This window comes from Phaenicophaeus curvirostris, chromosome 1, assembly GCF_032191515.1.
Source record: "Phaenicophaeus curvirostris isolate KB17595 chromosome 1, BPBGC_Pcur_1.0, whole genome shotgun sequence".
NCBI lineage: Eukaryota > Metazoa > Chordata > Aves > Cuculiformes > Cuculidae > Phaenicophaeus > Phaenicophaeus curvirostris.
The window spans coordinates 50,030,475-50,055,387 of record NC_091392.1 but is presented as its reverse complement, the minus strand read 5'-3'; the positions used below and the strand labels follow the sequence as shown (position 1 = coordinate 50,055,387).

The window sequence follows — 24,913 nt, the reverse complement described above, 5'->3', positions numbered from 1 at the left end:
TTTTCTCATTTTTACCCCTCTGATTTTTTCCTCATCCCACTGGAAGGGGAGTTAGCAAAGGGCTCTATGAGGTTCATCTCCCTACTGGGATTAGATGAGTACCCTACAGAGTTCATTACACAACACAGAGAAAAGTAACCTCTCATACCTAGTCAAGCTTTTGTTATACAATGCTACTGAGCTAGGTAAAACCAAGCAGGACCATCACAGTCTTTAGGAAGTAGTGTGTCCCCATTTTGTGTGGGTTTTGGTTGGTTGTTTTTTCTTTTATTTAAAGCAAAACTCTAGTCCTACAGGTGTGATGCTGCTCTCTTTCTAAAGAATTCTGCTCAAGAGATATGAAAATGAAAGAGAACTGTGGCAAGCATGTGAATCAATTCTGTGGTCTGTTGAGGCAGCGCTGTTAGCAGTGCCCCTGCAGAAGCCCTGAGGGGATGCTCTACCTATGCTCCACTGATGTTTACAAATATCACCTCCTAGAATTCACCCATGTAAGCCCCTGGGTTCAGATGGGTTGAGATACAACAAGGAGTAGCAGGAATGGTTTTTCTTCTCCAGGAACCAGAGAAGTCACAGACATTTCCTACTCCTTGGCCACAAAACAAATCATGAAGTTCTGCAATACATCAGGAGAGCCTACCCAGGAAGAAAACATTTTCCAGAAGTTAAACTGAGAAATGAGAAATTTTTTATTTAAGTCACCATCAGTTTGTCTGTTCACTGCAAGTTATTTTGGTATCTTGAATTCAATCATAACTGGTTACAAAGGATGAACACACAAGGTATACTGTAATAACTCTTTAATTTATTCAATTGTCACAAGAGGACTTAAAAATCTAGACAGACAAAATCTGCCTGGCAAAAAAGGTTAGGAACTCACAACAATTTGCTCCTCTCTTCCTGGAAACAGCAGGCTCTCTACAATTAAATAAAACAGTCTCATGCGGTCATGGTTTCTTGAGCTCTGTCCTAGAAATGCAGCACTTTTCTCTCACACACTACCTAGTCTTCTTCCATCAATATGATGCAGCTGACTGTATCTTGTCTTCTCCAACCGTTCATGACACACTGTTAGATTACAAAATGAGAAAGTCATCTATTTCAGACACTCAGCATAATTGTGCTCATCATGTTGTTATAAAGACCTCTACGTCCTTCAAGAGAGAGGAATGGAAGAAAAGATTCAAATCCCCACAAGAGACCAACGTATTAATCTGAGCAATTTTCAGCATCTATGAATTGTAGAGGGTAACCCTGTAAACATCAATATGGAGTTCAATTAAAGCATACTATTGAGCTTGCCTTGCTCTAAAAGAAATGGGGCTAGCTCCTCCACAGCAAAAATAACATTGTGCAAGCTCGTTTCATTATTATAGTCTCCAAACCATTTCAGTAACTAACCTGTAACATTTTATTTGTTATTGCAGGTGAAAGATATTCTGAATCTAGCACTTTCAGAAATAGTTTCCTAGAAGCCTTTTGCATTTTAAGTATGTAATCTGTTTTTTAATCTTTTGTCTGTAAGCACACTGACTCTTGGAAAGAGACACTGCCAGCCTTGCTGCACGATTAACAGAAAATTTGGCCACAATTCTAGGAAGGAATTTCTCTTCAGTGAGTACATCACCATGCCAACAAACAGTATGTCAGCCAGGAGCTCAGTACCCCATCTTGCTATCACTGTAACTCAAATCCAATCTATTTTAACTGGAAATGCAATTAGTAGAAAAATTATCATTTTTTACTTTTTTGAAGTCTCATTCCCATTCATAGCATAAGGGTTAAATACTAACAAAGCCTTTCACACATTCTCATTCTTTTTGTGTTAAACAGTAAGACAGTTTTGTTCTCAACAGCAAAGGGATAACTCAGGAGTTACTTAGCAGTGATGTTGAGACACAACTAAAATTCAGCTCTTGCATATGTTCCAAAGCTTCAAATTGTCTAGACAGTTGTGGCTATAATATTACTGTGTTTAAAAAAAATCCACCCTTCATGTAAACTTCAGATAACACTTTCAAAAATGTAACTGAACTCTATGGGTCCAAATGACCAGACATAAATAAAGTCTACCCATGTCATTGTCTGCCCATTCTCTTCATTGGATAGCTGAAAAAAATCAGGAGTAATCATCACTTTGGCCAACCACCATCCAAGTTGAATTATTCCACATCTGTCCTATATTTTTTTTCTTATGATTTACCCCATGAGTGAGAAACAGTGTTCTCAAATATATTCAGCGCTTCTTTTCCCCCAAGATTCAGCATATCTCATGCTGCAGTAATTCACAATGCACACAACTTAATTTTGAATCACCTGTGTGAATAAAACTAACAGAAAGTTAACCTTGCAATTATGAAATTGTAACACTTGAGCACAAGGAATCAATCTTCCAGTAGTCACAAAAGCAATTATTAATATCATTAAAGTTTAATAACCATGTTCAGAAAGGTTATTTAACTACAAGCAAAAGGTGCCTGTTCACTCTCAACAGAGCCAAAAATGACAAATCAAGGATTAACATGTCTCAGATATTGTTCTCCTAGTCATAATCCACCATATACATCACTACCTTTGAACATTAGCTACTTTTCCTTAGATTCATGGCTTAAAAGTTTTAAAAACTAAAACAAAGGCAGCAACTTAAAAGTTATTATGTCAACACAGTACCCTTTCCAAGGCGTCACATTAAAAGTCATGACTCCAGCCTTGGATAATAAAGGGCTACTGATGCCAGAACAGACGTCAATAAACATACCCAACATATCTCCATTAATTTCACTTCTAAATTACGACTTTTTTTTTCCCCAAGACTCAGTTCCCTTGCAGTTCCAGTACTGGAGGAAGAATGAAAACAGTACACAAGCCCACCCTCCGATTTTGTAAAGGCAGAGGGACATGCAAAGGCTTTCTACTTAGTTGTAAGTGAAGAACTTACTAAGTATCAGTATGTAATCTTCCTCCATTACAATAGCAAAAGCAAGAAGAGAGGATTTTTTTACTAGTGCTTTGAAAACAGATTTTCAAATACATACCAGTGGCCTGCTTCTGCTTTCAGAAACACAGTGGAAACTTTATACAAACTAAACTGAATTTTGCTGTAACCAAATACTAGATGCCAAGAGATCACACAAAAATTGTAACATCTGCAAGACGAAGGGCTAAGGCACTATTACTTTTAATGCTACCTAGATGCCCTTGAACATGTTTGTAATAAAGCCAGTGAAAAGTGTCCTTTATATCAACACATACTAAAACCAAACACTTGCATTTTTACTCCAGTGCAAGTTTCTGCAAAATAGAGAGAGAGAGACTATTTTTGGTATTAAGTATGTCTAAGGTCCCACAGCCATTGGAAAATTTATCGAGAACATAATGGGGAAAAAATACAAATCCTGATAAACTCTTTGCAATGAGAACATGAGCTGAAGCACTGATTTCTGTACAAAGTCCTAATTTGATTTTACGAGGTTACTAGACTTGCAGCTTACAGTCTATGAGCGTGTTAATTTAATAAATGTCTGGTCTACAGACTAAGAAGATAAGCATACAAACAATTCAACAAGATACAAAGCAATGAACAAATACTTCTGGAAAAATGTGTGGAGTTGCAAGCTCTTATTTTCCCTTACTGAAAAACATAAAAGCAAATGTATTCTTTTACTAACATCATTTTATTTCTCAGTATCAAGTGCCAATAAACTCAACATCTCAAAATAGAATTCTCAGTCAAACAGCATAAATGAAGTACCAATAAGTTTTAAACCTTTTCATCCTATTAGCATCATCATGTTTAAAGTTTAAAGACCTGTATTCCCCATTTCCATGTATGTTGTAACAACAATATAACTAGTTACTTTCACAGGAGAAACTTTTAATAAATGCAGCTCATCAAATACTGCAAGAACAACAATGACTATGAAAAAAAATTAAATGACTGACTAGCTACTTTATGACGTGACTAACTGCTTCCTGCTTGGATTATCACAAAATGAATAGCAAACAATTCTACGCTACAGCAAAATGCACCATATCCCTCTCAAGAAACCTACAATTTAAGCAGCATTACATGAAATGCCAAATCATTTTGGATGACAAATCAGTTTGACTTTTTTAACAGAGGAAGATACACAACTTTATTATTATAATTAGCTATCAGATCACTCTTGAGACCAACGATTTAAATAAGGTAAGCACCTCAGCTATCATTTGAGTATATCACAGCAAAGAAACCTGTTATATTCTTTCAGGGACATTTTTAAGTGTTCTGAAAAAACCCAAACCAACTATGTTTCCAATACCATCCTGGATGCTACACATCCAAACTTGAAAAAAAATCCCACCCAAACTAAGAGACCGTAAATATTCTATTTTTGCTATGTTTTGCTTGAACTTACTGAACTCTTTGGGGAGGGGAGTTCTGGGAGTCATACAAGTAGACCTTTTTTAAAAAAGAAAAATTTGTGGCATTTTATTTACATTAGCACTGAATTAAAAAGCAAACAAAATCAACAGGCATTTTAATCTAAACGAATACTGATTTTTGAGGTCAAGTGGTAGAGGATAAGTTCATCTATTTTTCAAACATATAAAAGAGAGGTTATATTTCTACAAAAGTGAACAACTAAATTATCCAAAAATGGAAATGTACATCTTATTAACAACACTGAATTAATATATTAGCAGCATGATTTATTTTATTGCAAACCTTATGATATGTGGTGTGAATATTTTGTGCTTTAAAAGGAAAAATCTCTGAAGGCTCTTTAGTATAGCATGGCCTTCAAATCCTAAGAAATACTTAAAATGAAGGTGAGTTCTCCCTCTAATCAGGGAAGTGCTGCCTGGATACCACAACATGATCATATATGCATGCTGAAAGTTCCCCCTCCCCTGTGACATTAACCATTATTAACCATAACCATGATATGAAACCATAGTCCTCTTCGGTGAGTTGCTAACCTCTCTGTAAATCACATCTCACCACGACTGAAAAGGGACATAAAAGATAAATCACAGCTCTACCGATTCTTGATTGAAGAGACCAGAAAAGCTGAAAGTTTAGATCATCTTAAATTTGAGAGCTAACATGATTTCAAACATAAGAGCATACAAGAATGGAAATGCATAATTTGCAAAACAAATTCCACTGTCACATTTCCATGCACTTAAGCGGCACCTAATTTGATTATCCCAATATTTTCACTGCTAAAAGGCCTCTAATATTGGGATTTTAGTTCTAGTATAACTATTAAAAGCAACAGTTGCAGAGTCTGTCAGCATCTATTTCAGGGAGTTAAACTCATCACAACTCAAAACAAAAAGTGAAGGAAAGTACCTAGTTCCTAAACCTAAAAGGGGCCCGTGTCAAACACAGAGCTGCAAGCTGCTCTCTGTTGGACGAGATGCCATTTAGTAAAAAAAAAAAGAAAGAAAAATTTTCTTCAAAGTAACAATACAAGAAAAATAAAAAAATTACAAAACTGTCATCTCAGCTTATTGAGAAAAGGGGACAGTGGTTGTCATTTCTGAGTGGTAAAAACCAGCAAGCTGAGAAGTAGTGTCATGACAATTCTTCAGAAAGTCTTGTGAGTTAGCGCGTACCACAAGACTGTAGAAGACACATTTGTGTAATTTAATTGTACTAAGTATGCAATTATTAAATTTGCACAGTTTACTCCTACAATCCTTCCTCAGCAATAAACTCAGTTTCATAGCAACATCAACTGCAGAACTAAAGATGATGAAGGAATCTGCACACTCACATTCCTTCTAAGGTATAAATGATGCCATCAAAGAAACCCTTGTGTTTGCCTATCAGTGGTGCCCACCACTTACCTCTTAATCATTACCTACAGAAAATGAACATCAGTACCAACAGAAAGAAAACTATACATTCTCCTCCAGGAATTTGTTCAGGAACCACCTATATTTACAAATTACCATAATTCCTCCCTCCTGTGTTCATACAATGCTCGTAAATTTGCCTTAACAGTAATTTTGTACAGCTCACTTCTCAAATGGTCCACTAATGTATCTACAAATACAGTTCACATTCCACTTTATGTAAATAAAAATAACTATTTTACTGGTGTGGGTTTTTTTAACTAATACAGACACAGACAAATCTTACACTCAAAATCAAACTTACTGTGTGGCTTTGACAATGTCCCAAGTGCTGTAATCATCAATGTGGCTCTTCCGTCCAAGAGATTCACTATATCCATGGTTGTAATGGCTCTGAGGCTTTATTTCCTAAAAAAAGACAAACTTGCTATTAGAACATCAAAATCAGTATTACTAACATTTATCAGAAAAAAAAGAAAATCTATAAGGAAAACCAAAAAAGAGTATCCAGTTCAACACAGTGTGAAGTTACCTAAATCTGAGGGTGCTAAGCTGACTGGCCACATTTCTACATTTTTTTTTAAGCAGGTCACTGTATTCCCTAATATTTATTTCAAACACCTTCCAGAAAACACCATTTGTAATAGCAGAGTTCTGCCAAATCCTGTGCTGGAGTATTTTCTTTTTTAGAATGCTAACAAAAAGTAGCAGCCAGTATTTTTGTTCAGTTGTTTTGGATTTGTTTTGTTTTATAAATGCAAAATAGCACAGCTGAAAAAAAAGCTACTAGCCACAAACTGGCAAAGCCTCGCTCTGCTACTACAAATAAATGTTATACTTCAAACAGCACAGTCAAATAACTTCTAGAAAATAAACAGTTGGGAATGATCAATATCGATTACTACAATCTACCAATACTTTATTGATTCTTTCAACTCCAGAATCAGCTTCAGAGGTGATCTCTGTATGTTTAACCTATGGACCTCAGAAATAAATGGCATGACGATGACATGTTCTTCATCAGACACAGCTCCCTACAAACCTAAATACTTTGATGAAGAGCAGCATTTCAACCCTTAATGCCTCCCTTAGTGAAATTTACATCAAAACACTGTATTGACAAATCAGCGGGGTAGCAACACCCCAATTTTCTTTACAAACTGCATGCATGCAATAGTCAGCTCAGCAAGCTGAAATCGAACGATGAATTTTATACAGCTTCTAGACAATCTTCCATCTGTTACAAATACCATAGCTGACTGCCTCTTTATCAAACATGCAATTCAGCATAGTTACATAAAAAACTGAGAACTGTGAAGAAAAAGCCTTCCAATCACTCTTATTAAAATGTTATTTAATTTCACTGAGTTTTCCACAACACACAGTTCTATGAGCAGAAATTTTGTTTCTTTAATCTGTACCTGTAAGCACTTTTAAACACCTCATGAAAGGTGTTTAAGATTCCAGATTCCACTTAGTTATTAAAAATGTGATCGACTTTTCCATTATTACACTAGATTTTTTTTTTAAATAAAGATATTCTGAGTCAAGATAACCACAGTATAATACACCTAAGCTTAACAAAGATTCACAGTCACAAATCCCCACCACCTTCTCTCCCAAAAGGCAAATGTTGCCTCTCTAGCTTCTGTAACTAAGAGATGGTTGTAGTCTGAGGCAAATTAGAGACAGTTTTTATTTGAGACAGTGTTCTTTAAAGTGGTAACACGGGGCATTGGTAAGCAAAAAGGCCAATGCTTATACTTAAGCAAGGCCATCTTCAAGCTGACAGAAAAGGAGACCCATCAGCACGGGGGTTAATAGGGCAGGTGACCCTAAACTGACCAACAGAGTATTCCATCCTATATACGTCATACTCAGTATAAACCTGAGAGATAGAGACTCTCACTCTCTTCTGCAATGGCCAACTTCCAGTGAGTACCACGTCTGTCTGGTTGTTCCTGATCCCAGATCCATGCAATTTTTAAACCAGTTCCTGAGTCCAGCTCCCTCCTAGCTGTGGACACATTCCCTTTTGTCTGCTCTGCAATGTTTGTGGTGGCATACAGTCATCATGGGGTGTGCTGGGGCACGATCTCATATATTTCTATGCATTTTATTACTTTCTAATTATTTTCATTATTATTATTATTGTCATTTCAATAAAGCCATAGTTTTAGTTTCCAACCTGTAAGTCTTTTTCCTCTCATTTCTCTCGCTCCTTTCTGTGCAGGGTGGGTGTGGGGAATGGATTTTTGGAGACTGAACTACATAGTTTTAGCTGCCAAATTTGTCTGGGTGGGCCTAAGCCGTGACAGAGACACATTAGGTCTAGGAAGACCATTTCTTTGAAGCTGCATTTTTCTTTAAGCACACAATCCAAACTTCAGTTCCCTTGAGCCCGCACTAACCAGGTCAAGAGAGCTGCTCATTTACAAGCAGAGTAAATTTATGTCTGCCTAAAGTGGCCATTAAAGCACTGCCTTATGATACTAATGCTTGCAAAAAAATATTTATGGGAATACAGCAAAATCTTAATATTATTCATGTAAATTCAAAAAAATGTGAGAGATTGTATTCCTTAGACTCTCTTACAGCTTATCTACTACTGCTATGAAGGTAATGACAGTACCCTTAACTTTAAAAAAATATAATTTTTATCTCCTTTTGTACTGATAGCATCTCTGAACTATTTTATGCTGAAATTCTTTTGTCATATTAATGCAAAATATCCATAGTGATTAAAAAGTTACATTTGAGGTGATGGCAAACCTGACTGCCTGACACAAAATGAGTCAGAGGAACAATTCTCTCCCAATTTGCTCCCAGTACATATATCATATTAAACAAATGAGTTGTAACTGCTAAAGACTCAAGACAAATGTAAGCTTAAAGTGAACCCTACGTTTCCTGATTTACTGAGAGAGTTAAGTTTGTATTTTACATTTAAGAACAGTTGAAACAATCCCTAAAATCCTGAAAGGTATATGAACAGCCTCCAATATTGTAAAGCGGTCTTCCAACCACAATGTTCCACAACTGTGGAAAAAAGGATGACTTTAGAATTCACTGAAAAGAAGGTGTGAATACTGCTCATTTTGGAATTATCTACTCAATGTGTGCCTCAGCATCACCTAACACAGCTAGCAAACATTTTCCTTGAACACTCAGCTTTTGATTTTGCAGTCCCTTAGGCATTTCATTTTCAAATAAACAATTTGTTTATTTGTATCTCTGTTTATGAAGCCCACTGGTTTCATTAAACATTAACCTCTCAGGAAGCTAAAATTGCTGCATTCAATACAGTTAACCTTACCAGATGTCATGGCTTGATATATCAATACCTAGTCATCAACTATTAGCCACCTCTGCTTTTACAAAGGTTATATAGACCCCAGTGGAAAATAATGGAAATAATAAGATTCCACATTACTTTAGTCAAACTAGTACAACCTTACCCCAAAATGTATTTGGTCCTATCAATACAGTCACTTCAAATGGAAGTGCAAGGCTATCCTTAGTTACTTAATGCACAGCACTGGAACCCAAAAGCAAATTCTCAAAACCCACAAGTTCAAATTATGTCTTTTTTAAAGGAGAGGAAAAAAAAAAAAGAAAGAGTTCTGTAGTGGAAAACCACAATTTCTAATACTACTAAAAATACAGTCAAATAAACATCTTCTGAAGCATCTGTTGCTCAAGCGAGAAAAGAGTAAATGTAAATTCTTCTTTGTCTGTCTGGTCAGTGGCCAAGTTCTGCCATGTGTCTCTAATTATTTGGAAAGTAAAAATCAGGAAAACCAGGTAAGGACATTGTTTGATTTGACTACAGTACATTGTTGCAAACATAATCTGAAAATAGACAAGCTCTTCAAAAGCCATTAGAGTAAGTAATTCTTCAGGCTCAAGGACTGCCAACAGTATTTAAAATATACTGTAACAGTATATTTAAACAAGGACTCATCAGTAAGACAACCCAGCAGTCAAAAGTTGAAAACCTAAGCCTAAATATACAAGGATTCCAACTCAGTCACTTAGTAAAACTTGTACAGACATCAAATCTCTTCATGAGCCTATACATCCTCGCATGTGCACCTGTAGAAGACATGGCCTAGAGCAAAACCACACCAAAGCTTAAGGACTAGCACACACTTAACCCTTCAGCCACATTCTCTGGCAAGCTTTAAGTATTTAAATGTTTAGCCTAATAATTTTAAAGACTATAATTTTAAAGACTGCTATTTATCAAGATGCAGATACTAAACACAACCTCTCTATAAGTGTTGCTACCAAATATAATGGTTTCATTGCAGCCACAACCATCAAATGCTGCCACAACAGAGGCAGGCATGGCTTGAAGTCAGCAGGTGGGTCCTCTGAACAAAGCTGCCTGTGCCCAGGCATAACACACCCCGCTCTGCCCTGGCAGGACAGACTACAGCAGTGTTACATCAGAGGCCAGTTTGCCCAACACTAGTCACTCTGCATCAGCAGCTAAGTTAGAAGGAAATTCTAAGCATGACATTCAGTCAACATCTCTTGGATGTTTAACAGAAAATTAAACTACACAGAAAATACAGATTATTTCCTGCAACCTGTTGGACACAAGAGAAACTCTGCTTAAAAATCCTATATATTGATTGAGATTACTTGTCCACCATTATTAAAAGGAACAGGAATAACCATAAAAAAATTAAAAATTATGATCATGTTTACACCATGCCTTTCACAGAATTGTGTATTGTCAGCTTTACTGTTACCATTTGGCTTTTAAGTTCTCACCTAAACCAGGAAAGAATGGATTGCCTCTAATTTATATGCCCTCACATAAATTTTAGAAATATAATTAATATTCTTGAAACAACCATGATTTTTTTAAACATATGACAGATTGATAATAAAATAACAACACAACATTTTGAGCCTAGAACATATACCACATTCACATATGGCTTCAACAATATTCCCAAGTGTCAAAATATTTTTCCTCTTAAGATGAAAATATTTATTCCAGGAAAGCTAAATTTTACAATTATGATCTACTGTTAAAAACCACTATCAGCTAATTCAAAGATGAAAAGCTAACTGAAATCCAAATGCACTTATTTTTTGTTATTTTGATCTCTACTGACAATGCCCTCCTCCCAGCTCTAAGTCAGGAAAGCTAAATTAGAAGGTAGCAGAGCAGAGACCTGATTGTACTGATTTACAATAAAGGTAGCAAACACTAAATCTCCACTTACTGCATCCTTTTTCAAGGAGCCACTTCCAAACACGAGTTGAGCCAAATTAGCAGTTTACTACTGCTAAAAGAGAAAGGTCATTCCTCTGCCCACTCTCCCCCACTGCTCTTGGCTCCGTGCTCCTGCTGCCTAACTGAAGCTAGGCTTTGGTACTTAGAGCTGTGGTGGCACTGAGCCCATTCAATTCATTAGAGGGGGAAAGAAAATTAAACAAAAAAAACAGAAAGACCCTATTCTTTTACTATGACAGCAAGTTTAATCTGTTTCTCCTGTGAAAAGACAGGCTCCAGAGCCACTGGTAGAGGAAAAGCAAGTAAAGAGAAGGTAGCAGGAACATTTTGGCAGCTGTCAATTGCTAATTTGACTAAGTAACCACAGAATAACACACTCCAGCTTTTAAATATTCAAGAAAGTCTGGATGACACGATGAAGACAATAATGCTACTTCTAGAAACTGGTACAGTCAGAAGGTTGCAAGAGACAGATTTTACTTCTTTATAAGAATCAAATCCGGTTCCCCAACTACTATCAAGGGTCACTCTTTCTAAACGAGCTTCCCACTTCAGTGACTATCCTTTGACAGTGCCCTAATCACTCAGATGCATCTGTGACTAGACCGTCATTAGTCACAAAATGTGCAGATTGCTTGCACAGATGCGTAAATAATGCAGTGTAGGAAAAGACTGGGAAGAATGAGATTAAGGCTCAAAAGGGGCTTTTGGAGAAAAAAGAAACACTGTACAGGAGAAAAGGGAACCTCCTCTGGAAAACAAGACCAATAAGATGGGGAAACAGAGAATAAAACAAAATATCAAAAGTAACTACAGAAGAAAAGTAAGAAGTGCAGGGGAAAGAGGGAAAAAGTAAGCAAAGCTCCCAGGAATGAGAATTAAAATACCAGCATTCCCAATCACTTTTCTTCATAACCAAATGCACAAGTAGAGCTATGCTCATTTCCTCTCAGTACTCAAATCTTTTAATCTTTTCCAATAAGAAAACCACCAAATTAAATAAGCTTAAGGAGAATTTTGAGAACATTCTTCACAGAAAAAAAAAAAAAAGCAGTTAGACATAAAAGAATAAGATGACCAAGACTGAATTATTCCAAGATACTAATTTCATAATTCACAATTATATATAGCAGGAGGATATGAATAGGTCAGTATGACTGCTTGGACATAAGGGAGGGAGGAAAATACTGCTGCTTACAGCTGCTACACATGGCTCTGGTAGGCATTAACAGATGGCTAGGACTGCTTTTCCTTTAACGTTATGCAATATTGCTGCAAGGAAACCATACCATGATCAGACAGTCAAATTTTGAACAGTGACCAAAATAAATAACATAAAGAGAAAATATTAACAAGTTCTAAAATAAAAATGTGGAAATAGAAGCATTATTTTCCATAAAGTATTGCATACTATTGCCTTTATTTCTTAATGAAAAGATTTTTTTTTAACGATGACTATACTATTCCCATATGTGGCTGCAGTCAAAAGAATCATGATAAAATTGGAAGTGACTGCAGCCAAGTACACTCAAGGAAGCAAAATAATCCTGATGTATGCATGTCACACTTAAAGGGACTACTAGAGGTTAACATTAAAGAATTCTTTCCCCTGTATTTGTGTAATTGATTTCTCTGTTCTTCATTTATTAGAATATAGTGCTTTTTAGTAAGCTTTCCCAGTTTTCCTCCTACTTTTTTAAAAGTGCAAGAATCTACACAAATATATTTATAGTAATTTGCATATTATCAACACCCACATTAGTTTATATGCACATAAATACCAGTCACTCATGCACTGGCATTAACAGAAAAATGTTCACAACACAAGTACAAGCAAAACAACTCATTGCTCTCCTAAGAAAGATATTGCTAGCATTTATTTTAGCATTTTTAATGGCAGTTCCTCTTCTAAAGTTTATAACTTTCCTGCTCCTACCCATACACCTAAATCTGCAATACAGAAAGACACAGAAACAGAGTTTAAGTGATCACATCTTAACTTTTAGAGCCAATCACATCTAATTTTTTACAGGCATAAGAATCATAGAATGGTTTGGTCATCCAGTTCTAATCCCCCTGCCATGGGCAGGGACACCTCCCACCAATCCAGGCTGCCCAAGGCCCCATCCAACCTGGCCTTGAACACTTCCAGGCAGGGAGCATCCACAGCTAGTGCCACACCACCCTCATCATGAAGAGTTTCTTCCTAATGCCTAGTCTAAACCTTCACCCTTGTCCTATCACTCCATGCCCTTGTAAAAAGTACCTCCCCAGCTTTCTTGTAGGATCCCTTCAGGTACTGGAAGGCCTCTATAATGTCTCCCCAGAGCCTTCTCTTCTCCAGGCTGAACAATCCCAAGAGTAGCTTTTTCTTGTCTTGAAACAACAGTAACAACTAATCTGATTTACTGTTGACTGTAATCAAGTGGGAGAAGTCTGATTCTTCTCTCACATTCAAGTACAGTCCTAGCCAGAAAAAAAAAAAAAAAAAAAGAGAGAGAGAGAATTCTGCAGGGCTATATTAGGTTCATCAGTTTCAGGAGCCAGAGCCTTTAGCAGCTGTGAGCTGTTACACTGCCTGACCTGTAACGATGCATACACACCTTCAGTGAAACTAACACATTCTATAAAACTTCCATCTCAAACAGATTACATTCTCCATGAGAAAAGTGTACGACACTTTAAAAAAAAAAAAAAACCAAACAAAAAAACCCCAATAAAATCTTAACTGGTCATATTATACATCAAAACACCACACTTCAGTGTATGGCTTGAAAATACATACTGTTGGACTCACTTTGACCCTTACAATTAATGCTGGGATTCTCCCTGCCCCCCATTATAACAGTATATTATACAAAATGAGTACGACATGACAAAAAAATCCTTTAATTCAATGCCAAGTCTGTCACTGTTTTCCATTACTTTTCACACTTGACAGTATCCTGTGAACCCTGTTTGGTTCCCCTCCTAAAATTTTTTACCTATTTGCACAGTTTCTTGACAAACCATTAGAAGATGCATTTATGAAAAAATCTGGAGAGATTAATTATAGAATACATACATAATCAAAAAAAATCTGTACCCAATTCCCTGATTTTTTTCTGAAAGCAAGTTACAGTTTAAGCTGACAGTGCTTTCTTTAAAATCAGTGAAGAAGATTGAGAAAGTCTCAGCTCAAACACAATAAAGGAGTCCTTTTGCTGATAAGAGTTCCACCCACAAGCAACAGTCAGCCATCACACAGAGAATAACTCTGCTTGCCCTCCAATGCAGATCTAATTTTTTACATAATGAGTTAGAGATGCTCAACCAGAGCCCTTAATCCGACCACTCTACATAGAGGTCAGAGACCATGTGATTTAAGGCACAGATGGTAACAAGTTTTGTTTCTTCAAAGCAAGCATCCATAACCAATTGTTTTCTAGTCATTTACTTACAGATGCTCCCAAACTGAAGTCTTGTACTTCACACTACTTTTCAGAGGTCTTGTATTTGCACACATAGTGTCACAGCAGTGTTATTTAAAACACATGCATTTACTAGCATTTGTAAAGGTTGAAAAAAATTAAAGGCCTAAACTACTGTGATTTAAAGCTTAAAGTTTTGATTTAGTCAACAACTTACATTAACACGTACATACATCTTTTTTGGCTTTCTTTTCAAGGAGAGTTGAACTGTGTTCTCAGCCAAAATCTCAGGATTTCAATGGAAATAAAATTCTATTTCTTTCCAAATGATTTAAGCTCTCAGAGCATATGAACTTGTGTACCTCTCAACTTAAAAAAAAATGAAATATCTGAGACCTAGCATTAGTCGTCAGTCATCACGAGAGTAACTTAAATTCAATTATGCACTTCACTCAAAGTGCTACACTTCAAAAATGCACCTAAGTATGTACCCAGCTCAATCCTGATCCTTAACTACTCAGAGAAAAAAATACCTCTATTTAAAATTCCCAGAAAAATATATTCTGAAATTCTTCTTCAGAGATCAAGTTTCTTCATTCAGTTTTAACACATGGTAATGACATATATATACAGAAGATTCTGCTTCATTCAGCAAGTACTTGCCAAAGCCACACTCAAATGTAAATTATGCTGTGAATTTATAGCTAACTCACCTCTGAGGAACAGCGAAAAAATTAAATTAAGAATTAAAGGACTGGCAAGTACACGCAGCAGAACAAGCAGTCTACTATAGACCCCCTGTTTCCTCCTCAGCATGTACCGAAAACAAGTTAGCACAAGTTACACTCCATGGAAAACTTCAATCCACCATTCCCACGACAACCTTGAACCAGCAAGTGGAGCTTCAAACCAACAGTCAGCTACGCACACTTTCACTTATGATAAACAGAGGCTGGCTCCTCTACCACAACAAGCAAGTGCATGGGAGGTGTTTCTAGTCATGCTGACAGTCAATTTTCTGCAGCACATGAGAGCAAACACAGAAAATGTATGGTCTTATAGTTAAGAACAGTCCCACTCTACCCAGCTCCCAACATTCCAAATTGGTCATACCAGTTCACCTTCTATCTTCTGTCTCTACTGCAGGATACTGGATTCTACAATGAGAACATTTAGTGAACTCGCAGTTATTCACAGTTTTTCACATGTGTTGAATTTTATACCGATTTACTTCCCTGAACTGGTTCATCCTCAGACCAGGTAAGTATTACTGGCAGATGCGTGCCGGTGGAAGTGTTTAAAGGAAGGTTTCACAATCAGCTTAAGTGAAGCTAAAACTCCCCTCCCGTCAGAAGGGGTGGTCACGCTCACTGTCCCAGCTGTACATTCTCCATTACCTCTTACCAGTTCTCCCAACAGTGCAATAATGGTTTCAGGTCACAAACTCACAAAGCAAGAACTATTCCAATGCACCTTTTGGCTACACATTTGCAAGAGCTAACCCCAGAAAGGGTGAAGGTCTGTGTTTAGGTTCCACAGTGGCTTTAGACCAGCTTAAAATCAATTGCAAAACCACATCCTTCAAACCCAGCAATACAAGTGTTTTCAAAGCACACTGTGATGTCCTCCCCCTCTTGCTACTGCACTTCCTCCTTGAGTCATCTTCCTCTGGTTTTGAGCAGCCTTCCAAGCTCTGATCACAGCATTCTTAGTACTCTCCATTTTTTGAACCTCCCCCCCCTTACACATACAATCAAGGAAACACTTCTGAAGACCTCAGGGCATCCTACAAGTGTAGGAAGAAATTACTAGATTTCAAACTTGTGCAAGACAAATTGTAGTCTAATGTTACACTACATATATGACATGACAGGCCTGAGGGTTCAATTCAGCCAGGCTCCTTCTGACTTCAAAAAAAGTTTTCGACTTTGTTTTACAGTCTCATTTGTAACAGACCCTGGTGTTTCTCTCAAGTACAGGGATGCTGTGAAAGTCAAATGTTACATTGTCTTTGAAAGAAGAGGAAAGTGTTCATGCTGAAATACAGTTACTGAGGTTGCTCTCATCTAAACATGTCAGTACCAATGGCAATATCACCCAGTTTTCAGGCAAACAGCACACATTTTCCTCTTTAAATCCCTAAACTGGATTCTGCAAAGTTAAAATGTGACCCTCTTCCACATTTAGGTCTTTTTACTTTCCTACCCAAACAAGAAAACACGGTGAAACAAATACTGTTGAAAGATCAACATTCTGTAAAATCTAATAGAAATAAACTCTGTGTTTAACAAGTAAAAGCAAACTGAGTCAACAGAAATTTAGGTCAAACCAGGCATTTACCACTGATTCTTTAAGAGGGCCTGTTTTAGAAATTTAAACACCAATTACTGCCCCAATCAAAAGAAAATACAGTTTTTGTAAATAGCTGAAACATATTTTTAAGTGTTTTACTAGATGCCTGAGAAGCCACAATATTACAACTGAGAAAAAACCTAGAGTGATGAACAACTGCACAGTTTAGAAGGGAAGTGAGAACAACTGTAAAAAAATCATGTAAAAAAAGGGAAGAGAAGCACTGACAGTGAGCATGACAAACTAGAAAAATATAGGAAACTGAAAGGCAAGCAAAAGGCTACAAGACAACCCTATCTCCAGAAGGTCAAGCAGCATCCTAACAACAAAAGAAATGGAGAAAAGTTGTTAAGATTACAACAGAAGAATAACAGACCTATCAACGAAAACAAAAAAAAACCCCACGAAGTTTAAAAATGTTCAATAAGTGCAGAACAAAAACACCTGAGGAAAAAAGCCAGAATTTAAATCATAACCCGCTGATAAACTGCATTCTAACATAACAACAAATGGTATTAAGCTTCTTTAAAATACAGGTTATTTAGGTCAATCATATAGTCCAAAAGATGTAAATACTGCTTTTCACTAAGCCTGAAGAAACTCCAGTGATCTGTATAAAAGATAACGTGGGTTATAAGTGATTACAATTTTAAGTTATTGTTGGCTTCATTAGGTCTGATATAGACTTAACAAAAAAAAAAAAAAAGACCTGTAATGCCAAGCACCATGGCTTCAGAGAAAATAAACCCAGCACTTTCAGTTGATAAAGTAGCAGTGATGGTTAAGCACAATTAATGTCCAAAGTGCTTGGTTTAGTATTGCTTGATATTTTCATAAAGAAATTAGAATATAAAGCTAATGTGCTCTATCTTGCACATATTGAAAACTACAAACTGGCTCTGGTATGACTATTATTACAGTGGTCTGTTCTCAAATTCACTGCTACAATAGGTGTTGCACTCAAAGCAACGCCATAGACCCACTGAATGAATTAAAGAACACATCATAACAAGAGACTCAAAAGGGTGAGAAGAGCTGCAGATCACAACACCAGTGTAGGGATCTGATAATCATCAGCATGTTAAGTAAATACAGACAGACCTATATTTGGATAGATACCTCTCAAGATGTAATGAACAGAAACAAATTAAATTCAGACTCGAAGCAGGTTTAAGTCTTCAACAGATTAATTAGATTTGGAGACAACTTGCCCAGCTATACAGTACTATCTGTTACTGCAGGATTTTGTTTATTTTCCTTTTTACTTTATAAGTAGTACACTGGCCATAAGAAAAATTATTTCATCATAAAAAACTTCAATGCCTGCATCAGAAGGCTGGATTAGATCTGCAGTCTCCTATGCTCTCAAACTACAAAGTTAACCACGATTCATGAAGCAAGACTCAACTTCCAATATTAAGCATAATTTGTTTGAGACTTCATGGTTCCATCCTCCTTTACAAGTAATACAATAAACAATAACTGATCCTTGAATGAGCTCACACATGTAAGCTTAGCCCCTGGAGTGATCCTGACTAAACTATAAAGCAAGTCCCATGCTCTTATGGGACAATCAAGAACAATTTGCACGCCAACACAGCCCCAACATTATCAGCAGAATTCCACAGGGAATATAGGCAGATTGTGAAATCAAGCTTTTCGCTAATATTTTAGAGAGTTGAAATTAAATCCAAAGCTATCTACAGTAAGCTTACCTACTTTCTTCACACTGCCACCTAAGAATACAAAATAAAAATGAAGGCTTCCAGCTGGAATAATTCCTTCCAGTCTATAACTCTTAAAATTTTATTCCAGCTTTGCAGGAAGATTTTTCTGCAACTTCAGAACAAGCAAAAATAAAGCAAAACAAAAAAAAAACCCAACCAAACAAAACCAACTTCCACAGCCAAGACTTTTCTAATACCAAAAGAGATCAGTAATAACCACTAATTTCCATGTCCCTCAAACATATCTCACACCAGCTAACAATCCTGGTGAATACACTGCAGCAGTAACAGAACAAATCTTTTTTCCCAGCAGTTCTTGCTGTTTAGGAAGAGATGCAGCCCTGAACAGCTCAGGCCACATTAGGCTACACAACAACAACATTTTCCAAACAAAATGGAGCAATACAAACAAAATCCATGTTCTAAAGATTACTCCCTTCTTGGATTTCAAAATAAAACATCCAAGCCTCTCATCACTTCCCACAGAACGGTCAGAAAGTTGCTCTTGTTTAGAAGAGTATCCTCACCATTTTCCACTTGTGCCTCTCAATTTGATCTCATTCCAGTTTATTTTCCAGCAACTTGGATCTCATTAGGCACAAACTGAATAAAGCACTGCATCTCAGTAAGAAAGTATTTACGTGGGGGGGAAAAAAAGGTGCTTAGGACTATTTCATATAATGTGAACAGAATGTTTTCAAGCCTTTCACTATAAGGCATTATTAAAATCATTAACTCTTTCCCACACTCTTTACTCTTTAACAATGACTTTTAAAGACAAAACTTCATCATTAGTATTACCATGTTATCAGCTAAAAATCAACTCCTTGTTCCTAATCAGTGAACCACTTTAAAAAAAATAAATCAAGAAATAGATTACATTTTTTCAAATCAAAACATTATTCTTGAAGCTCCTGCTGAACTGCTTGCTCATATTTATATCCTAATAGTCAATAAATTTAAGGATACAATCCCATACCCATGTTCTTTATCCTTAACACATTACTTCTAATATGGCTGCTCTAAGGTGCACTTCTGTTTCACAAGCATAACTACACGTGAATTCTGGATGGTTTTGTACACTTGTTCTGTCCTCACAGCTTAGCACCTATCCATCTTGTTCAGCTGCAAGTTTTCTTAATGACAATTTTGTTATTACTTCCAAATCATTCATGAAAAAATCTTGAGACTAATAGATTAACTCCTCTAAGGCTTTCAGGAACAGTTCAGGAATAATTCTATCTAGCAACTATTTCTGAGACACAGTAGTTAGCCAGCAGTTAGCCATCCATTTATCGTCTACTGCAAGATCACTACATGAGTACTACATGAGTAATTGATGTTATTTGTTGTACTTTGCCACTAAAACAATATTTATATGCTTTGCTGTTCCCCCAGTAGTCCTACAACATTACTAGCTGAAAACAGTGGGATATCCACTGTTACACTAAACTAAACTTGCAATAAGAAGAAAAAATAAACAACCTTTGAAACAAAAGTAATTCTTCGCTATCCCTAAGAACAACTTTCCTATGACATTAATACTTCGTTCACAATATCTCATGGCAAAATGCAAAGCCCATATAAAACCAAACACTCACCTTCCAAAAAAGCCCTTTGAAAAATTTGGAAAGTAATCCGAATTGGTCAGAACAGAAATACAGCAAGAAGCGAAGCCCCATTGAAAAAAAAAAAAAAACCACAGAAAAAATATTTTTAAAATATGCATGACAGATAATAGTAGCATGAAACATAAGAAACTGGGAAAGATTGACAGTCCTGTAGAAAGCGTCAGTTTTATATGTATACAAATGTAAGAATTGAATGCATGCTTCAAGACCACTACTTAAATAAGGACATGGTGTTATTTTCTCAAGAAGTGGAAATCCCCAAGTATGAAGGCCCCTTTCCTTCAATAATGCCTGAACGCAGATGCACTACAGCATTCAGTGGGCAGTCTGTGACAATACAGCTCTGCTACAGTACAGAATCCTTAGGCTTTTAACAAACACTTTAGAAATGCTCGTTAAATACCCATACTTACCAGCAACATTAAAAACATCCTTCTCTTTTAAAGCTTATCTGCACAAAGGGATTTTAAGGACTAGGGAAACACTCACTGAAATCCATGTAAATAATACCCTGTGAATAAAGTCCAATACTCAGAATTTTCAGAAAAAACATGTAAAACCACCTCAAGACTAGTTAGACAAGTGATAGTTACTGTACATTAAAAGATTTAGGTCAGTGTTAACAGCATACAAAATATATTAACTTCCCTCCTTCCCATCTTTTGTACACACTCAACTTGACACACAAAAGGAAAGCATAAAATTCTACCAGATCTCTTAACTAGTGAAAGTCACCAATCTAAATTGAGACATTGTTGTTCATTATGAAGTAATTACTCAAGGTTAACTGAGATACTAATCTTCTTCAATCCTTAAAACTCAACAGTTTTCTAACAGTCTGTAGATAATTCTTATTCCATTTTATAGTTTTAGACTGCCCATCTAAAGTTTCCACAAGTTAAGAACATGTTCTTCCAAAGAACATCCAACAGTCTGAATCAGTACTGAAAATGCCTGTCACTACTGAAAAATTTCAGACACTGCAAATGAGGGTACATCTCCAGTCAGACAGAAGAAACATGTAGCATCAGTTTCTGCACATAACTTAAAAAACCCAAACAAAATAACAACCAAAAAATCAAGATACTTATTTGGGGTGCATCGTTTTGCTACTTAACCTTCAGAACAGACGGATCTATTTTAAAGTCATAAGTATGCACAGTTTGAAGAGGTAGAGAAGAGTGGGTAGAATAAACAATCAAACAGAGGCCTATGCAGCCTCTTCAGTCATCAAGAAAACTTGAAGTGTCATTAAGATGTTGTTTAAGGGAAAAAAGAGTGCCATCTGTTAAGCAAAAACTAGAACCTGGCATATGCACTAATCCTTTTCATAGGCTGAAAAATCAATTCTAGCAATCCTTGACGTACAAGTCGACAAGCCCACACGTAAAAGGTTTTCTAAACTGTTTTGAATATGTTTCAAAACAATCATCCTAGTCCTGCAGAATACACTTACACTGTTGACAGAGGTGGGTGGCACAAAAGAAGAGTAAAAATACAAAACCAAACGACCTCTACATGTTACGTGTGAGCATTACTACCACTGCCTGGACAACCCATCGGAAAAGACTGACTGTCTGGTTTCACAAATGACAGGAGGTAAAGGAATGGCCTCAGGTTGCTGCAGGGGAGGTTCGCATTGGACATAAGGAAAAATTTCTTCACCGAAAGGGTTCTCAGGCTCTCCAGGGAGGTGGTTGAGTCGTTATTACCTGAGGGTATTTAAAACACGGGTGGATGAAGCGCTTAGGGATACGGTTTAGCAGCGCGCGGGTACGGTTGGGCTTGATGATCTCAAAGGTCTTCTCCAAACCTAGCGATTCTCCGGTTCTATGAAAATAAACCCCACGCCCCCCGCAGGGCTGGACCGGAGCAAGCCCGGCCCGCAGGCCAGGGCCAGCCACACACGAGAGGAAACATTCACTCCACCTCCCCGCCGCCCCCGGCCCGAGCTCCCAGCGCCGCCGCTCAGGGGCCGCCGCTCACACCCAGGCCGCCGGCGGGGGCGGCCCATCCCTCCCGCCCCGACCGCTCCCTCAGCGAGGCGAGGCGCCTTCCCGAAGCCCTGAGGCAGCACCACCGCCCAGGGAGGGAGGAAGGCAGAGAAGGAGGGAGGGAAGGGCGCTGCCCTCACCTCCGGGTGCAGGATGGGGACGCAGCCCGCTTCTTTCTCGTACTCCTCCAGCGGCGCCGCCATCTTGCTGCGAGCCCGCCGCGCGCTGCATGCCGGGAAGCGCGCGGCACAGGGGAGGGGAGAGGCGGGGCCCTCGCCTCACCGCCCCGCCCCTGGTTCCCCCCCCCCGCCCCGCTCTTCAGGCCATAGAGCGGGGTGGGTTGGGAGGGACCTTAGACCCGTCCAGTTTCACCCCCCTGCCCCGGGCAGGGACACCTCCCACCAGACTAGGCTGCTCAAAATCCCGTCCAACCTAGCCTGGAACATCTCCAGCGATGGGGCAGCCGCAGCTTCTCTGGGCAACCTGTGCTGGTGTCTCACCACCCTCATGGTGATGAATTTCTTCCTCGCGTCTAGCCTGAGTCTTCCCCCCTTCCAATTTAAAGCCATTCCCCCTCAGCGTATCATAGAATCACCAGGTTGGAAGAGACCCACCGGATCATCGAGTCCAACCATTCCTATCAAACACTAAACCATGCCCCTCAGCACCTCAAATCACATCACGTCCTTGCAAACAGGCCCTCCCCATGTTTCATGTAGCCCCTTCAGGTACTGAAAGCTGCTCTAAGGTCTCCTTGGTGCCTTCTCTTCTCCAGGCTGAACAACCCCAACTCTCTCAGCCTGTCCTCATAGCAGAGGTGCTCCAGCCCTTGGATCATCTTTGTAGCCTTCCTCTGGACCTGTTACAACAGTGAGGGAACTGGGGTTGTTAACTCTTGAGAAGAGAAGAGGAAACCTTATTGCTCTTTACAGCTACCTGAAAGGAGGTTGTAGAGAGAAGGGAGCTGGCCTCTTCTCCCAAGTGACAGACAAGAGGGAGTGGCCTCAAGCTGTGCCAGGGGAGGTTCAGACTGAATATCAGGAAAAAAAAATCACAGAAAGGGTCATTGGGCACTAGCACAGGCTGCCTAGGGAGGTGGTTGAGTCCCCATCCCTGGAGGTGTTTAAAAGACGGATAGATGAGGTGCTCAGGGACATGGTTTAGTGGCAGAAAGGAATGGTTGGACTTGATGATCTAAGAGGTCTTTTCCAAACTAGCGATTCTATGAATCTATGATTTTATGTTGAGGATTCCAGAGGATTCCCCACTACTCCTGGTGAGGTTGTTCAGCACAGTCTGCTTCTGGAAGAGCATTGAAGAAAAATCCCAAGCAATGACCTACAGAAAGAGCTGTGAACCCATAGCGCTGGGCTTAGGGAAGCACATTCTGGGGTTGTTTAGCCTAGAGAAAAGGAGGCTGAGAGGAGACCTTATCACTGTCTACAGCTACCCGAGAGGAGATTGTAGAGAGGTGGATGCTGGTCTCTTCACCCAAGAGACAGGTTTTAGGATGAGAGGGAATGGCCTCAAGTTGCTCTGGGGGGGTCATTGGGAAAAATTTCTTTTCTGAAAGGGGTATCAGGTACTGGAACAGGCTGCCCAAGGACGTAGTTGAGTCACCATCCCCAGAGGTATTTAAAAGATAGGTAGATGAAGTGCTTAGGAATATTATTTAGTAGCGGACAGGTACGATTTTGGCTTGATGATCTCAAAGGTCTTTTCCAACCTAGTGATTCTATGATTCTGTGAGCAAAGTTGGTGCTAGCAGTGGGCAGCAAAGGAGGCATTCATTGCTGTGGCAAGAAGTGTGAAAATATTTAACTGCTCTTTGCCTTCTAGCATGTATTTAGGTATCATAGTCAAGTTTCCTCCAGAGATGCCACAAAGGGGATCGGCTGCCTCAAACCCTGTTTCTGCAGGCTGCTTCTCAACAGGGGGTACAGAGCAGAGCTAAAAATACTTTTGGGCATGATACAAGAAATAGTTACTATTACAAAAAAGTGGAATCCTTTTTATTTAAGCTAAAGTAGAATTAAGTCTTATCTAAATAGCTGTGTTCTTTGAAAGCTGGACAGAATGTCCCTCTGATAGCATGTTTTCTTACAAGCAGTATTTTTCCAGACACTGTTAATTCTTTGGAGATTATGTGATCTGTGCTGAATGGATGTGTCTGCTTCTGTGATCACCTCTGTTTGCAGCCTTTCCTGATCTCAAATGCAAGATCAGGCAGAGAGCTGGCTCCAAAGCTCCAAATTAGCAAGAGTTTTGACTGTTGTGAAGTTCATAAGAACATTAAAAATAATCCTTAGAAAGTAACAGAATAGGCATATGATTCCTGGGAAAATTTCCCTATCATGTCACACACCATGCATTATGTCTGCATCCAACCTGTTATCTGGCTGCGAACAGAGAGAATATGCACTGTGTCACAACTTGTTGGGAGTTCTGCTCCAGCCACAGCTGCCACCCTGGGAGCCCAGGGAGGTGTCATACTTGGTCTGGCTCAGGTGTTAGAGATCTGTGAGGACACTCCATGACATGACACCATGGCTGCAATTCCAGCGCTTGTTCTTAGGCCTGGCATGGCTTTTGTGGGCCCTGAGATGGCTCTTCTGGGGCCCCGGACAACTTCTATGGGGTCCAGGTGGGCTGCTCTGTGGGGTTCTAGGGTGGCACCTGTGGGCCTTCAGACAATTCT

General features: G+C 38.5%; 1 protein-coding gene across 1 annotated transcript in view; it reads right to left on the bottom strand.

The window, feature by feature from the left end:
• Nucleotides 1-22,479, bottom strand: part of ZDHHC17 (zinc finger DHHC-type palmitoyltransferase 17) — a 71,889-nt gene extending 49,410 nt beyond the window's left edge. Inside the window, exons 1-2 of the mRNA XM_069857845.1 lie at nucleotides 22,356-22,479; nucleotides 6,152-6,255 (exon numbers count right to left, since the gene is read on the bottom strand). Coding sequence (XP_069713946.1) covers nucleotides 6,152-6,255; nucleotides 22,356-22,418 — 167 coding nt within the window. The 5' untranslated portion in view covers nucleotides 22,419-22,479. The remainder of the gene's footprint in view (nucleotides 1-6,151; nucleotides 6,256-22,355) is intronic.
• Between the last annotated feature and the right edge of the window lie 2,434 nt (nucleotides 22,480-24,913).